General features: G+C 44.6%; 1 protein-coding gene across 1 annotated transcript in view; it reads left to right on the top strand.

Moving 5' to 3' along the window:
- The window catches only part of ORC1 (origin recognition complex subunit 1), a 44,607-nt gene that overhangs the window by 17,730 nt on the left and 11,301 nt on the right, over positions 1–15,576 (top strand). The window contains exons 8-9 of the mRNA XM_049879242.1: positions 97–201; positions 778–970. Of these exons, the coding sequence (XP_049735199.1) occupies positions 97–201; positions 778–970 (298 nt within the window). The remainder of the gene's footprint in view (positions 1–96; positions 202–777; positions 971–15,576) is intronic.

Below are 15,576 nucleotides of genomic sequence, written 5' to 3'. Positions count from 1 at the left end.
AGAGTAGGAGCCAGTCAGTCCAGCTAACTTTAGTACCTGCTGCTGATCCTTCGTGCCCAGAATTGCTTTCCATGACTCTGCTGTGATATCTTACAGGAAGGTAGAAGAACCAGAAGCTCAGAATGAAGCCACGTCTACTCCCCATCGTGTCAACAGAAAGAGTTCTACCTTGGCTTTGAATCGGATTAGGCAGCAGCTTCAGTAAGGCTGCTTCTTGACAGGCAGAAAATCATGTATAGCTGCCATCTATGATATCTATTATCTTTTCCCTTAAAGTCTCTTATACTGTTATTTGCTAATCCACTGAAATTTACCTTTCACTTAGTTTGTCCGTAAGTACCTTAAATTTACATAAATGTCATAGTTAGGAAGGGGAAAAAAACACTGCCCTGGGCTTTGGTGGCTTCCAGAGCCCCGTAATCTCATGCTCTGCAAGACTGGTGGTGGGAAGCCCTGTCGTGGGTGCCTAAGAGCATGAGCTTTGATTCTGATAGACCTGGATGGGGGAAGGTTATTTAACCTAAGTCTCAATTTCCCCAGCAGTAAAATGAGATTAATAATACACAACTGATGAAGTTAAGGGGTTCAGTGAGATAATGTAATAATGCACTTAGCAGAGTGTGTCAGTAGTAAGTGCCGAAGAAGTGGAGAAATCCTGTATTACCTGATGTTAGGGGAGAAGTGACAGTACCTTTATTCCACACTGACCTGTCGTGAAGCTTGTCTTATTTAGACTTCGAACACTGCATATAAGAAAATAATATTCTCAACATCCAGATTTTTAGGTAATAACAAAAATGAGCAAGAAGAGGAAGAGTTTCTACCAGCAGCAGAGATTTCAGACTCTAGCAGGGAGGAGGAAGAGGTCTCCACGCCACCCTTCTCAAGAGCACACAGCAGTGTATCCAGGAGCCGATGCTCTTCCATGAAGTCATCCTTTCAGACTCCCTCCAAGACACCAAAGAAAACCGTAAGGCTCTTTTGGTGAAGCTTCCCTCTTGTAATTTAAAAGCGATGATGGCCAGTGTCAACACACGGCTGGATTCTGAGCACAGGTCTGTCCTATTTCAAAGCTATTCCACTTGGAATATTCATGGAGGAAAGGACCTAAGTGAACCCTAGGACTGAAAATGAACCTAGTAAGGACCTAAGTGAACCCTAGGACTGGAAATGAACCTAGTAGACAGTGATTTTTGAGACCAATTCCTTTTAAGATGCAGAACCAAATGGCCAAGAGGTGAACCTCCTGAAGAAAGAATAAGAACTGTCTCCTCACCTTTGCATTTCTCTCAAAACGTAACAAAGCGCTTTGTATATAATTGGTGCTCGGTAGATATTGAATCATGGCTACTGAACCCTGTTGTTGATTGTGTTGTCTCTGAGTACACATGAGAAACAGTGAAAACTATTAAGAAAAAAGAGTTCTCTGGTGTTCAAAGATGTTTGAGAAATGTTTGGGTTAAACAAAGTTAGTTTCTTTATCATATGACTTCTCAGGGCCATGCATTTATTAATGTTCATTGTGACCTTAGTCACATTAGTGTATGAGTTTCCCAATCTCTGATTTTTTCATGGAGCATCATGTCCTTTGGAGCACAGTTAGGAAATGCTTTGTTATTGTTAGTTGCCCTGGAGAACTGCCCTCCATAGGGTTTTCAAGGCTGTGACCTTTTGGAAACAGATAGCCCGGCCTCTCTTTAGAGGCACCTCTAGGTGTTCAAAACCACCAACCTTTGGGCTAGTAATGCAGCTCTTAACTCTTTGCACACCACCCAGGGACTCCTTGGGGAAATGCTTGCTGTTGTTATGTGCCATCGAGTTGGTTCCAACTCATAGCGACTCTGTGTATGACAGAACAAAACACCGCCCAGTTCTGCACCATCCTCACAATTATGACTATGTTTGAGCCCATTATTGCAGCCACTGTGTCAGTCCATCTTATTGATGGTCTTACTTTTTTTTTTTTTGATGACCCTGTACTTTAACAAGCCCAATATTCTTCTCCAGGGAATGGTCCCTCGTGCTAATACGTCCCAAGACGGCAGTGGTTGGTGGGTTATCCTCACTTATAAGGAGCATTTTGATTGATTTCTGGGAAACCCTGGTGGCGTAGTGCTTAAGCGCTATGGCTGCTAACCCAAAGGTTGGCAGTTTGAATCCACCAGGTGGTCCTTGGAAACTATGGGGCAGTTCTACTCTGTCCTGTAGGGTCGCTATGATTCAGAATCAACTCAATGGTAACGGGCTTGTTTTGTTGTTGTTGTTCTATGAGACAATGTTCGCCTGCTATCCGTAAGGTTTTCACTGACCAATTTTTTCAGAAGTAGATCATCAGGTCCTTCTTCCTAATCTGTCTTAGTGTGGAAGCTGAAACCTCTCCACCACGGGTGACCCTGCTGGTATTTGAAATAGCAACGGCATAGCTTCCAGCATCACAGCAACACACAAGCCACCACGGGAGGACAAACTGAGAGACAAGTGGTGGGGGAAATGCTTGTTTTTGTTGCTATTGTTGCTGTGAGGTGCCTGTCTTAGTTATCTAATGTTACTATAACAAATACCACAAGTGGATGGGTTTAACAAAGAGAAATTTATTCTCACAGTTTAAGAGGCTGGAAGTTCAAATTCAGGGTGCCAGCTCCAGGGGAAAACTTTCTCTCTCTTTTGGCTCTGGGAGGCCCTTGTCCTTGTCATCAGCCTTCCCCTGGTCTAGGAACTTCTCAATGCAGAGTCCCCTCCTGATTCTTCATTCTTGGTGGTAGGAGGTCCCTCATCCCTCTGCCTACTTCTCTCTTTTACATCTCAAAGGACATTGACTCAAGGCACAACCTAATCTTGTAGATTGAGTCCTGACCCATGTAATGTAACTGCCTCTAATCCTGCCTGATTAATGTCGTAGAGGTAGGATTTACAACACACAGGAAAATCACATCAGAAGACGAAATGGTGGACAACCACACAATGCTGGGAATCATGGCCTAGCGAAGTTCACATACATTTTTTTGAGAGACACAGTTCAATCTGTAGCAGTGCCGTCCAGTCATCTCTGACTCATACTGACCCTGTGTACAACAGAAAGAAACACTGCCTGGTCCTGCACCACCCTCAGAGTTGTTGCTATGCTTGAGCCCACTGTTGCAGCCACTGTATCAATCCATCTTGTTGAGGGTCCTCCTTTTTTCACTGACCCTCTACTTTACCAAGCATGATGTCCTCCTCGAGGGACTGGTTCTTCCCGATAACATGTACAAAGTACCTGAGAAGAAATCTCACCATCCTCGCTTCTAAGGAGCATTCTGGCTGTACTTGTTTCAAGATCTGTTCATTCTTCTGGCAGTCCATGGTATATTCAATATTCTGTGCCAATACCATAATTCAAAAGCATCCTTCTTCAGTCTTCCTTATTCATTGTCTAGCTTTTACATGCATATGAAATGATTGAAAATATCATGGCTTTGGTCAGGTGCACCTTAGTTCTCAAAGTGACATCTTTGCTTTTTAAAACTTTAAAGACATCTTTTTTTTTTTTTTTTTAATTATTATACTTTAGATGAAGGTTTACAAAACAAACTAGCTTCTCATTAAACAGTTAGTACACATATTGTTTTGTGATATTGGTTACCAACATGACATGTCACCACTCTCCCTTCTTGACTTTGGGTTCCCTATTATCAGCTTTCCTGTCCCCTCCTGCGATCTAATCCTTGCCCCTGGGCTGGTGTGCCCCTTTAGTTTTGTTTTGTTTTATGAGCCTGTCTCATCATTGGCTGAAGGGCGAACCTCAGTAGTGACTTCATTATTGAGCTAAAAGGGTGTCCCGGGGCCATACCCTCGGGGTTTCTCCAGTCTCTGTCAGGCCAGTAAGTCTGGTTTTTTTTTGTGTGTGTGTGAGTTAGAATTTTGTTCTACATTTTTCTCCAGCTCTGTCTGGGATCCTCTATTGTGATCCCTGTCAGAGCAGTCACTGGTAGGTAGTAGCCGGGTACCATCTAGTTGTGCTGGACTCAGTCTGATAGAGGCTGTGGCAGTTGTGGTCCATTAGTCCTTTGGGCTAATCTTTCCCTTGTGTCTTGGGTTTTCTTCATTCTCCCTCGATCCAGACTGGGTGAGACCAGTGGATATCTAAATCTTAGATGGCTGCTCACAAGCTTTTGAGACCCTAGATGCTACTCACCAAAGTAGAATGTAGAACATTTTCTTTGTGAATTATGTTATGCCGGTTGAGCTAGATGTTCCCCCGAGACCACGGTCCCCACATCCCTCAGCCCAGTAATTTGGTCCCTCAAGGAGTTTGGATTGCCTGTGGAGCTTCTGTGACCTTGCCTTGGACAAGTTGTGCTGGCTTTCCCAGTATTGTGTACTGTCTTACCCTTCACCAAAGTTAACCACTTATCTATTGTCTAGTGTTTTTCTATCCTCATCCCTTCCCTCCCTTGTAACCACCAAAGATTGTTTCTTTTATGTGTTACCCTTTAATGAGTTTTTATAGTAATAGTCTCATACAATATTTTTCCTTTTGTGATTGATTTGATTCACTCAGCACAATGCTGTCCATGTTGTGAAATGCTTTGCAGATTCATCATTGTTCTTTATCGTTGCATAGTACTCCATTGTGTGTATGTACCACAGTTTGTTTATCCATTCATCTGTTGATGGGCATCTAGGTTGTTTCCATCTTTTTGCTATTGTGAACAATGCTGCAATGAACATGGGTGTGGATATGTCTATTCGTATGACAGCTCTTATTTCTCTAGCATATATTCCTAGGAGTGGGATTGCTGAATCATATGGTATTTGTCTTTTAGCTTTCTAAGGAAGCACCATATCATTTTCCAAAATGGTTGTACCATTTTGCATTCCCACCAGCAGTGCATAAGAATTCAAATTGAACTGAACGCCACTCAGATTCTTGTTTTGTCTTATTAGCCGATTGAAATAAGACGGACACTGATCGCAAGGGAAACAAAGTGGCAAGTTTATTGTCTGCGGAGCGCGTGGGGTCTAGTAACCATAAGGCCACTAAGGCCACGAGATGTTCAGAACGGGCTGTGGTTAGCAAGACAAAGAAAGGGGGGAAAGAGTGTTGACTGGGGTTTTCAATCCCTCCTCTAATAGGTTCTTTGTAATCTTAAAAAGAAAAAAAAAGGAAGGCGGCTTGGGATGGAGGTCTCATCTTTTCTAACTTTTTTATGCTGAAAAGGGGCGATGTTAGGGGCCTTGATGGAACCTCTGTATTGTTTTTTCTCAGGGGATCAGCTGGAACCCTTAAACTGCTACCAGTTGGAAATGTAGCTTTCCAAGTCTGGAAGAAACAAACTTTACGAGACAATTAAAAATGCAAGGGCCAAATGGAAGGGCGAGGATCATGCAGATAGGGGGAACTAGGGGCCATAACCAGCTAAACAGTTGTGAGAACACCCTCCCTTTTAGTCACTGGTAATGCCAGGCAGATTACTGGCAGATAAGAGGGTGGTTTGTAGCCTTTTTAACCAAGATGCTTGTTCAAGAATGTGTTGAATATTGACCTCTACTCTGGCTGTGATATTAATATAAGTACAGCAGGAGGTATTAGCCATGGCACACACTCTTCCTCCTTTAGGGAGTTAGAAGTCCAGCACCATACGGTTGTCAACAACCATGTTAACGAGGGAATCTAGGGATTGTTGTTGAAGCTTGATGGAAGTTCCTGTTTCATTAGCAATGCGCTCTAGGGTGTAAGTGAGAATGGCCGGCATGAGCTCATGATTTAAAATGCTTGTCCTGGGCACTGCCAGGTTGAATGACTTCATTGCCCAAAAGATAGTGCTATCTAAAATTTTTCATTTTTGACAGAGAGATTTTTATGACCTCTCTGCTGTTGTTAAAGACAGTTATGATTGGTCGTATGTGGGCTAGCGCACACTGTCGGTTTGTGAGGAGGGGGTTTAGACAGTGAGTGGCTACAACTCAGAGGTCATCTTGCCTAGAAATATACAATTGGGGAAGTGAGCATTTCCCACAAATGAAGACGTACCTAGGTGGGGCACAAGTTTGATGTGTATTTAGGGTGATATTTGTTTGGGTGTACCAGGAATCAGTACTTACACACCCTGGTAGGAGGCCTGGGGGTCTCTAAGTTGTTCTTAGCTGACATGTAGTCTCCCATAGTTTCTGGAGGGTCTTATTAGCACAAGCCTGAGACAGCTGGGCCCAGTTTCTGAGATATTGAGGTACTAAGGCCCAAGGACACGGCCCTTGTATTAAGTATTTATAAGGCATTGGTTTAGAGTCATTTTTACAAACATTTTTACTGTCGTTAAGACAAGCATGAGTTGTATTTGGGGAACATGATACAGAGTTTCAGCCTGATGCCCTTCCCAGGTCTTATCAGTAAAGGTGAAGGGATCAGTAAGCTGGGAGAGTATGATTTTAAATTAGGTTTTTAGTGTTCTCACAAGTAGACTGGTTTTCTTGGGTGTAGTTATAAAAATCAGTTACATTAAAACAAAGATATTGTTGTGGTGTGTGTTAAGGAGGGTTGCAATGAAAATTGGGGTAAGGGTATATATTGAGGATCTCTCTCCCTGGACTGCTTGGACATTTGACAAATTGGTTACAAGGACAGCAGTGGGTAGGCCACACCCCTCACTCTGGGGATGCTGATTACAAACCTGACAATCTTTGAGATTGCCCTCAGTATTCTTACCCCATGGGGAAAGGAGGGTTTTGACAGAGAAATTTGAATAACAGTATTCTTACCCCATGGGGAAAGGAGGGTTTTGAGTTGGGTGTTAGGGGAGGCAGCGGGTGTTAGGGGAGGCAGCGACAGGTCTCCCACTCCAGGCCAAGACAAAGGTGAGGGTTAGGCTGAGCATCATACCTCTAAGAGTAGTAGAGGTGGTTAGAAATAACTATTAAACAGGTTATATGGAAGGTCGATGGGGGTGTTTGAAAGAGAGCATCTCAGGCAAAAAAAAAAAAAAAAAAAAAAACCCGTTTCTTATCTCTTAAGGGTTATTTTTCGTGAACAGCCACCTGAGGTCTCCTGTCCTGCTTTGCCGGGGAGTCACAGTGAAATGTTTTTGTGTCTCTAGAAGTTCTGGTCTCAGCGACAGGCGGAGCCTTCTTTATCCGAGTGTAATGGACTCAAGGCCTCACTCTCTCTAGTTCTACAGAAGAGAGGATGGTTAATAAAACAAGATAGCGTCTCCCCCACACTTCCTGTAGGCTGTCATCTGTCTCCCAGTGTTTAAGGAGAACCCAGTTGCCAGGTTGGAAAGAATAGAGAGGGGTGTCAGAAGGACAGAGCTTCTTCAGAATATTGAGTTATTGATGACTGAGCTGCCTGCAAGGCTTGTAGGTAAGCTCAGATCAAGGCCTTTTGTTCCAAGTGAGGGTCCCAACCCGCCTGCCTTAGGAAGGCCTACCCATATAACATTTCAAAAGGGCATAGTTTAAGCCTGCTTTTAGGAAAAACCCTTATCTTCAAGAGATCCAGTGGGCAGAGCCTTTACCCAAGGTAGGTGGGTTTTTTGACATAGTTTGGCAGTAGTTTTTTTTAAGGTGTTGTTCATCTGTTCTACTTTTCCTGAGGATTGGGGCGTCCAAGCCACATGTAATTTCTACTTAACTCCCAACGCAGAGGAGATGGAGTGTGTGACTTCATCCACGAAGGCTGGCCCATTGTCTGATTGGATGGAGGTTGGGGGCCCAAACCGCGGGATGATTTATTCTAACAAGGCCTTTGTCACTTCTATAGCTTTTTCTGTCTTGCAGGGGCAAGCTTCAACCCAATTTGTTAAGGTATCTACCAAGACTAGGAGGTATGTCAGGCCTCTGCGGGTAGGGGGCATGACAGTAAAGTCTACCTGCCAGTCTTCTCTTGGGTATTGTCTTCTATATTGTGTTCCTTGAATGGGGGATAGCCGTGTGTGTCATGGGTTGTTCTGTGCACAAATTTTGCATCTGTGAACTATTTCTCAGATAACACGGGTCATTTGAGGTCCTGCTATTACAGGTCTAGCCCAGTTTTGAGTAGCCTTTACTTCCCAATGGGTACCTTCGTAGAGTTTTGAGGATCATCCACAATTGTCCCTCAGGTATATATACCTTGCCCTCAGGGTTTTTATACCAGTGTCCCTCTTTTTCAGTGAACCCCCACTCTTCTCTCTTTTTTTTTGTCTTTGAGGGTATAAATGAGCTGAAGGTCCCTTGGGGGGTCTATGAGAATAAGGGGACACGCCTGGGCTGGCTCGGTTGAGGGCGAGCTTACCTGTCGTGCTGCTTGTTTGGTGGCTTGGTCAGCAAAGTTGTTACCCTGGGCCTCTGGAGATGTCCCCTTCTGGTGTCCAGGACAATACACAACTGCTGTTTCAGTGGGTAGGAGTACAGCTTTCAAGACTTCTTGTATTTGTTTTCCATGTTTAATTTTTTTATTGTTAGCTGTTAACATTCCCCTCTCTCGCCAGATGGCGCTGTGGGCGTGTACCACAGAGAAGGAATAACGTGAGTCAGTCTAAACCGTGACCCTTTTACCTGTGGCTAGATGGAAGGCCCTGGTTAAGGCTATTATTTCTGCCTTTTGAGCCGATGTCCCAGTGGGTAGGGGTTCAGCTTTGATCACCTCAGGAGTGGGTTTGATGGTGACAACTGCATATCCTGCGTGTCACATACACCCTTTTACAAAGCTGCTGCCATCAGTGAACAGCTCTAGGTCTGGAGCCTCTAGGGGCTGGTCTCGCAGGTCTGGACAACTCGAGAAGACCTCTTCTATTGTCTCGTCACAATCGTGTCGTTGGTCCCCATCCAGTGATTGTGTGGGGAGGAGGGTGGCTGGGTTCAAGGTGGTGCATACCTTCAGGGTGATCAAGGGGTTGCCTAGTAAAATAGCCTGGTACCTTCCCATCTGACCGGTAGTTAACCAGAGTCCGCCCTTTTGTTCTAGCAGGGTCAAAACTGCATGAGGGGTGTATTTTGCTATAAGCTGTTGCATAGTCAATTTTTCAGCTTCTAGGATTAGATTACAAGTGGCTGCCACTGCCCTAAGGCAGGCAGGCCAGCCCTGGGCTACAGAGTCTGTTTTGAAAAATACCCTACCTGTCTCTTCAGGAGCCCTAGCATTTGTGTGAGGACCCCAAGAGCAACTCTTTGCCTCTCATTTATGTAGAACTTAAAAGGCTTGGTTAGATTTGGGAGGCCAAGGGTGGGGGCCCTCATGAGGTAGGCTTTTAGTTCTTGAAATGCCTGTTGGCACTGGGGTGTCCATAAAAAGATCACTATCTGCTCTCTTTGTGGCCTCGTATAGAGGTTTTGTGATGAGTCCAAAGTTGGGGATTTAAATTCGGCAGAACCCTGCCATCCCCCAAACCCCTCAGAGTTGTCTCTTTGTCGAGGGGAAATGAGTTTGGCAAATAGGCTCTTTACGGGCTGGGAGGAGAGTTCTTTGTTTGTCTGTAAAGGAAAAGCCTAGGTATTGAACCTCTTGGCAAGTAACTTGGTCCTTTTCTCTTTAGACTTTATAGCCTAAGGCTGCCAGGTGATTCAGGGTTTTAATTGTATTTTTGTCTGAGGCCTCTTTATTGGTGCTGACAATCAGCAGGTCGTCAACATATTGAAGAAGGACCCCCTTTTCTAACTGTAACTTTTGGAGATCTCTCCCCAGGATTTTTCTAAAAATAGTGGGGCTGTTTTTGAACCCTTGGGGCAGCACTGTCCAACAATACTTGGATCTTCGCCCACTTTTGTCCTCCCACTCAAAAGCAAAGATTTCTTGAGAATCTCTTTCAAGGGGGTGCAGTAGAAGGCATCTTTTAAGTCTAAAACAGTCTGTCTCCTGGGAGTGCAGATAATAGGGTGTATGTGTTGGAGACCACAGGGTGTATGTCACTTACGATTCGGTTGATGGCTCTTAGATCTTGTATAAACTGTTATTCTCTAGTTGGTTTCTTCACCAGGAAGATCGGGTGTTGTAGGGAGATTGGCAAGGCCAGATCAATCTATGTTTCAGGAACATGCCTACCACCTCCTGGAGTCCGTCTTTTGCTTCTTTCCTGATGGGATACTGTCTCAGGCAGGGGATGGGAGCCCCTTCTTTGAGCCAGATTCTAACAGGTTGGGCAGAGACTGCCCATCCTGGGAGTCTGTCAGCCCATATACGGGCCATGACACCTTTGGGTATCAGTGGGGAATGCCTGTAAGGCCCATGCTTGTTCTGGGGGTATGCTTACCTCAACTGCTGGTGAGGCGAGCGTGACCTGGGCCTGTAATTTGGTTAGGATATCTTGGCCAAGCAGGGGGATAGGGCATTCTGGGATATACAGGAAGCTATGCACCAATTGGTGGGCCCCTGCTTTGCAGGTGAGGGGTTTTAAGAAATTCTGTTTTTCTGGTTGCCCTGTGACTCTTACAACTTGAGTTGTTTTTTTAGATAGAGGGGCAGGGGCCTGGTTCAAGAGTGAGTGGGTGGCCCCAGTGTCCAGTAAGAACTCGAATTCTTTTCTCTCCACTTGCAGGGTTACCCAGGGCTTTAGGGGGAGATTTTAACTGACCCCTTAAGGGGGTCGGTTGTATTTTCCGGGCCTCATCACTGTGAGCTTGGGTCTTGACTCACCATCTTTTTACATTCTCTTCATACCTTCTTCTTCGGGGTCATTCTCATTGCCAGTGGCCCTCCTGTTTGCAGTATGCGCACTGGTTTGGGCTCAAAGCGGGGTGGCCTCTCAGCTCCCTGGGCTTCTCTGAGTGGGCTCTTGGCTCTCTCTCTTGGTGTTGGGAAACTTGGTTCTGGCTTGTAGGTGCTGGTTGGGTCAGGGCCACTGCCAGGAGGGCGGCCTGTCATCTCATTTTCTGAGCTTTTTGTTCAGTGTCCTGGTCTCTGTTGTTAAAAACTCGAGAAGAAATTTTTACTAACTGAGATATTGGCATACCCACCCTCCCCCACCCCCCCCCCCCACCTACCTTTTGGAGCTTTTTCTTGATGTCCGGAGCGCTGTGTCCAATGAAGAGCACGTTAATCATCCACTGATTGTCTTGTGCTTCTGGGTTCAGGTCCGTGTGTTGTCGGAAGGCCTGAAAGATTCTTTCAAGAAACTCAGAAGGATTTTCTTTAGGTTTTGTACTACTTCATATATTTTAGAGAGGTTGTTTTTTTGTTTTTGAGCCCCCTCTTTTAGACCAGTTAGTAGACAGCGTCAGTAGTGCCTCAGACTGTTCTGTCGTGGCTCCTGATTGGGATCCCAGTTGGCGTCTTGCCCTGGTATAGGTAAAGATGCCTCTTGTTTAACTGGGTCCTGTAGGTTCTCAGTATGTTCTCGCTCTGCCTGTCGCCTAGCTTTTTTTAGTATCATTCTCTTTTCTTCTGCTATAAGGAGGACCTCCATTAGAGCTTGGCAACCTGCCCATGTGGGCTGGTGGGTGTTGAAAATGGAGAACATATCATACATCTTTAGGGGGTCCTCTCTATAGGCGGGTAAATTGTTTTTCCAATTAAACAGGTCCAAGGTGGTAAAAGGTACGTGGATGAGAGTATATCCCCGTGGTTGACCGTCTGCAGTGCTCCCGACTGGAGCGTGCCTGTGGCCTGAGTGCCACTCCCCAACACTCTAGCCCCTGGTCCTGGGTTGGCGGGGGCTGTTTGGGGAATCTGGGGGTAGGTGGGTTGATATGGGGGAGGGGCCAAGAACAAGATCCTCCTCCGATTGTGCAAGGATGGGAGTCCCCTGCTTTTCTTTAGGCTTTTGTCTTTCTCCTTTTTAAACCATTATTTTACACTTTTTGTAGATCCTTGTTATACTATAGAGGGCCATAAAAGTCTGTACATAAAGGATCTTATCCCGCCTTTTTTTTTTTTTTTTTCTCTTTTACAAAATAAATCTAACTCTAAAATTGTGTTGTAAGCTGTAGAACCCCCAATTGGCCATTCTTGTTAGTTCCCTAGTTGGTTCTGGGGCTAAGCTACATTACAAAAGAAAGTTAATTCTTTTTCTTCATTCCCTCAGATTTGAAAAAAATCCCAATGCTTTAAGACACATCCTAAGGGGGAGTCACAAGGTATTGAACTTTTATTTCCCATTTAGATATTTATCACTATTAGGTTTCCATCTCTTGTATTTAATTAGGGGTCAGACATCACAGCCCCTGACTCAAATGAGGTTAAAAATATTTTTTTCTTTTTAAGAGGGAAAAAGAGACAGAAAAAAAAAAATTTTTTTAAGGCTACAGAGGGACTTTCAAGCTTAACTTCTTGGGCTAGTCCCAAACCAAGACCTACGTCTCCAACCCATACCCAGGGTTGGTAATTTTTGGGATTATAGTCTTCCCAGGGGTGAGAAGAAAAAAAAGGAAAAATCCACCCTTTTCTACGTGGAGAGAAAATAAAAGATGGAGAGTGAAAAGACAGCAGAGTGGATACTAAGATGAGAAAGGAGAGAAGAGTGTTCCAAAAAACCTGCAGAGGGACTGGAACCCCTCAGGTCACCAACGGGGCGAGGGTCCCTTAATTAGGCAAGAGTGGGTCCCAGTCGGCCACAACCCCTATTTCCCTCCTTGTTGCGGGGTTTGGTCTTAGGACTGCACTTGGCCACCCTCTTCGTGCCAAATTTCCCGAGACCAGTGGAACAACCTGGCAGAGCGTGCTTACCTGAAGTTAGAGGTCTGTCCCGTCCAGTTTCTGTTCCGGAGCTGAGGTGGGTACGCAGTGGACTTTGTCCCCAGTGGGAATTGTGGTAGCTGCCCAAGACTCCTTACCAATCAAATGAGATTGGGGCATGCCTTAAGGGCTATCAGGGGTCCAGATATTCACCGCCTGGGTTTCACAGTCTGCCATCCCGGCAGAGTCACCACTCGGGTCCTTGTCCTGTCTTATCAGCCGATTGAAATAAGAGGGACGCTGATCACAAGGGAAACAAAGTGGCAAGTTTAGTGTCTGTGCATGCAAGGAGTGCGTGGGGTCTAATAACCATAAGGCCACGTGCTCGCTCTCTAAGGGGGCTGGGGAGCTTTTTGTTTCTAATGGCATTGGGGGTTGGGTTCGGTACCCGGAACTTTCCGCCCTTACCCCTCCCATGCCCATATTTGGGGGGTTGGCTATTAAATCATCTTTTGCCGGATGTACGTGTAGTGGGACCTCTCACTTTTAAAATGGAATTGGGTAAAATCATGGACTGGGAAATATCGTTCTTTGCGGTGACAATCAGTCTGGGAACGGGGGGGGGGTCGGTTGAAGGATGTGATTTTTTTAATCTGTGCATGCTTCAAGGTGTACCTTGGGCCAGTTCAGTGGATGGAGCCACTACCTGCTGCGACTTCTTGAAAAATGTTCAAAACAAGCTTGTGGTTAGCAAAACAAAGAAAGGGGGGAAGGAATGTTGATTGGGGTTTTCAAAATCTCCTCAAAGCCTCTCCAGTACTTGCTATTTTCTGTTTTTTCTTTGATTGTGCCAGTAATGTTGGGATGAGATGGTATCTCATTGTGGTTTTGATTCACATTTTTCTAATGGCTAATGACCTCGAGCATTTCCTCATGTGTCTGTTACCCACTTGAATGTCTTTAGTGAAATGCCTGTTCATTTCCTTTGCCCATTTTTTAATTGGATTATTTGTCTTTTTGTTGTAGAGGTTTTGGATTTTCCTGTAGATTTTAGAGATTAGACCTTTGTTGGACTTGTCATAGCCAAAGTTTTTCCCAGTCTGTAGGTTCTTTTTACTATTTTGGTGAAGTCTTTTGATGAGCATAGTGTTTGCTTTTTAGAAGATCCTAGTTATCTAGCTTATCTTCTGGAGTTTATGTGTTGTTGGTTGTGGTTTGTATCTTGTTAATGCTGTGTATTAGGACATCTAGTGTTGATCCTGTTTTTTCTTCTATGAACTTCATAGTTTTTAGCTTTATATTTAGGCCTTTGATCCATTTTTAATTAGTTTTTGTATATGGCGTGAAGTATGGGTCCTATTTTGTTTTTTTGCAGATGGACGTCCTATTTTGCCAGCACCATTTGTTAAAAAGACTGTCTTTTCCCCATTTGATGGACTTTGGGCACTTGTTGAAGATCAGGTGACCATAGGTGGATGGGTTTACACCTGGGTTCTCAATTCTGTTCCATTGGTCAATGTATCTGTCCTTGTACCAGTACCAGGCTGATTTGACTACTGTAGCTGTATAGTAGGTTCTGAGGTCAGGTAGTACGAGCCCTCTTACTTGATTCTTCTTCTTCAATAGTGCTCTACTTACGCAGGGCCTCATCCCTTTCCATATAAAGTTAATGATTAGTTTTTCCATCTCTTTAAAGAATTCTGTTGGCATTTGGATAGGGATTGCATTTAAAGAGGTCTTTTGCAGTAGATTTGCCCAATGCAGTATGTCATTTTATTTTTCGACTGCCTCTTCCAGGAAGAGGAATTTAGGGTGTGGAAACACCTTCAGCACAATAAAAATGAAGGTCAAATTGTTGCCAGCACCTCTATGCCTTTTATTGAATAAGGTTCTTGCCTCTCACGGGTCAAGAATGAACAGGTAAGGAATGGAGAATTTTCCACACGAGCAAAGCTTTATTACAGAGGCTTGCAAGTGGAGACAAGGAGGACCTAGGCAACACTTAAACACACACACCACACCACCACCCCCACCACACCACCCCCCCACCCCCTGCTCCATCTCCCAGGACAAAGGATTTATATGGGTTTTTAAAGTTTTTTTTTTTGGACGGGTGTTAAGTCATGTTTATTCAGAGGCATAGGGGGAGTTTTCTGGCAAGTGGCCCGTTTTGGGCAGCCATAGGTTAACTGAGGTGTGCATGCAGCAGCTTTTTAAGATGGTTCCTGTCCCAGAGGCTGCTGAGATCTGTAACAGGGCTTATTATGGGGTGTTGCACCTGCACAGTCGCCTGTTCCCCGAGTTCAATTCCCCAGCTGCAGCTGCAGCCCCTCACTGCCCCTGGTGGAAGGTCACACAGCCATCACAGGTGGATGTTCTGCGCATGTCCCTGGGGCTGGTTTCATCTGGCTGCTTCTGAAAGACAGCTAAAGAAGTTTGTGGGCTGTTTTTTGATATTCTGCCCCACAGTTCTGGGGAATGGTTTTGTTTCTGCACCCCGGCCCATTTCCTGTTAGTTTGTTACTTTAACTTGTTTGTATGAATTGCAGATTTGGGGGCCCCTCTGTCTTAAAATGTTCACCTGGCTTCTTGATACTTTCTCAGCTATTTTCAGATTTTGTTAACTGGTATAAAGCCCTTTTTGTTACCAAGTTTTTATTTTTAATTTTTGACAGCATGTGTTTTTAGTATTGGAATGCATGCTTACTAAGTGTGTTTAAGTTTTTGGTTGGTAATATGGATTTTTAGAAATACAGTCTGGCAATACAATCTACCACTGAGGCCAGTGGCACTTTGGCACCACCGATCTGTGCCATCACAGTATGTCACTGAGAACTAGGTAGATAATTTATTGCTGGAGCCTTTCAATTAGTTACATGGGGAAGCTGGTTTTTCAAATATGACACAGAAAAACCAAAACAAACTCCTCTGGGTCTCTCTGTTACACAGGAAAGCTCTAATTATGCTTGCAAGCCTTATCTCACAGAAATAAAGGGAAAAATGCAAAACTT

Source organism: Elephas maximus, chromosome 3, assembly GCF_024166365.1.
Source record: "Elephas maximus indicus isolate mEleMax1 chromosome 3, mEleMax1 primary haplotype, whole genome shotgun sequence".
NCBI classification, from domain to species: domain Eukaryota; kingdom Metazoa; phylum Chordata; class Mammalia; order Proboscidea; family Elephantidae; genus Elephas; species Elephas maximus.
Note: the sequence above shows the minus strand (reverse complement) of the source record. Positions and strands in the feature narration are given on the sequence as shown.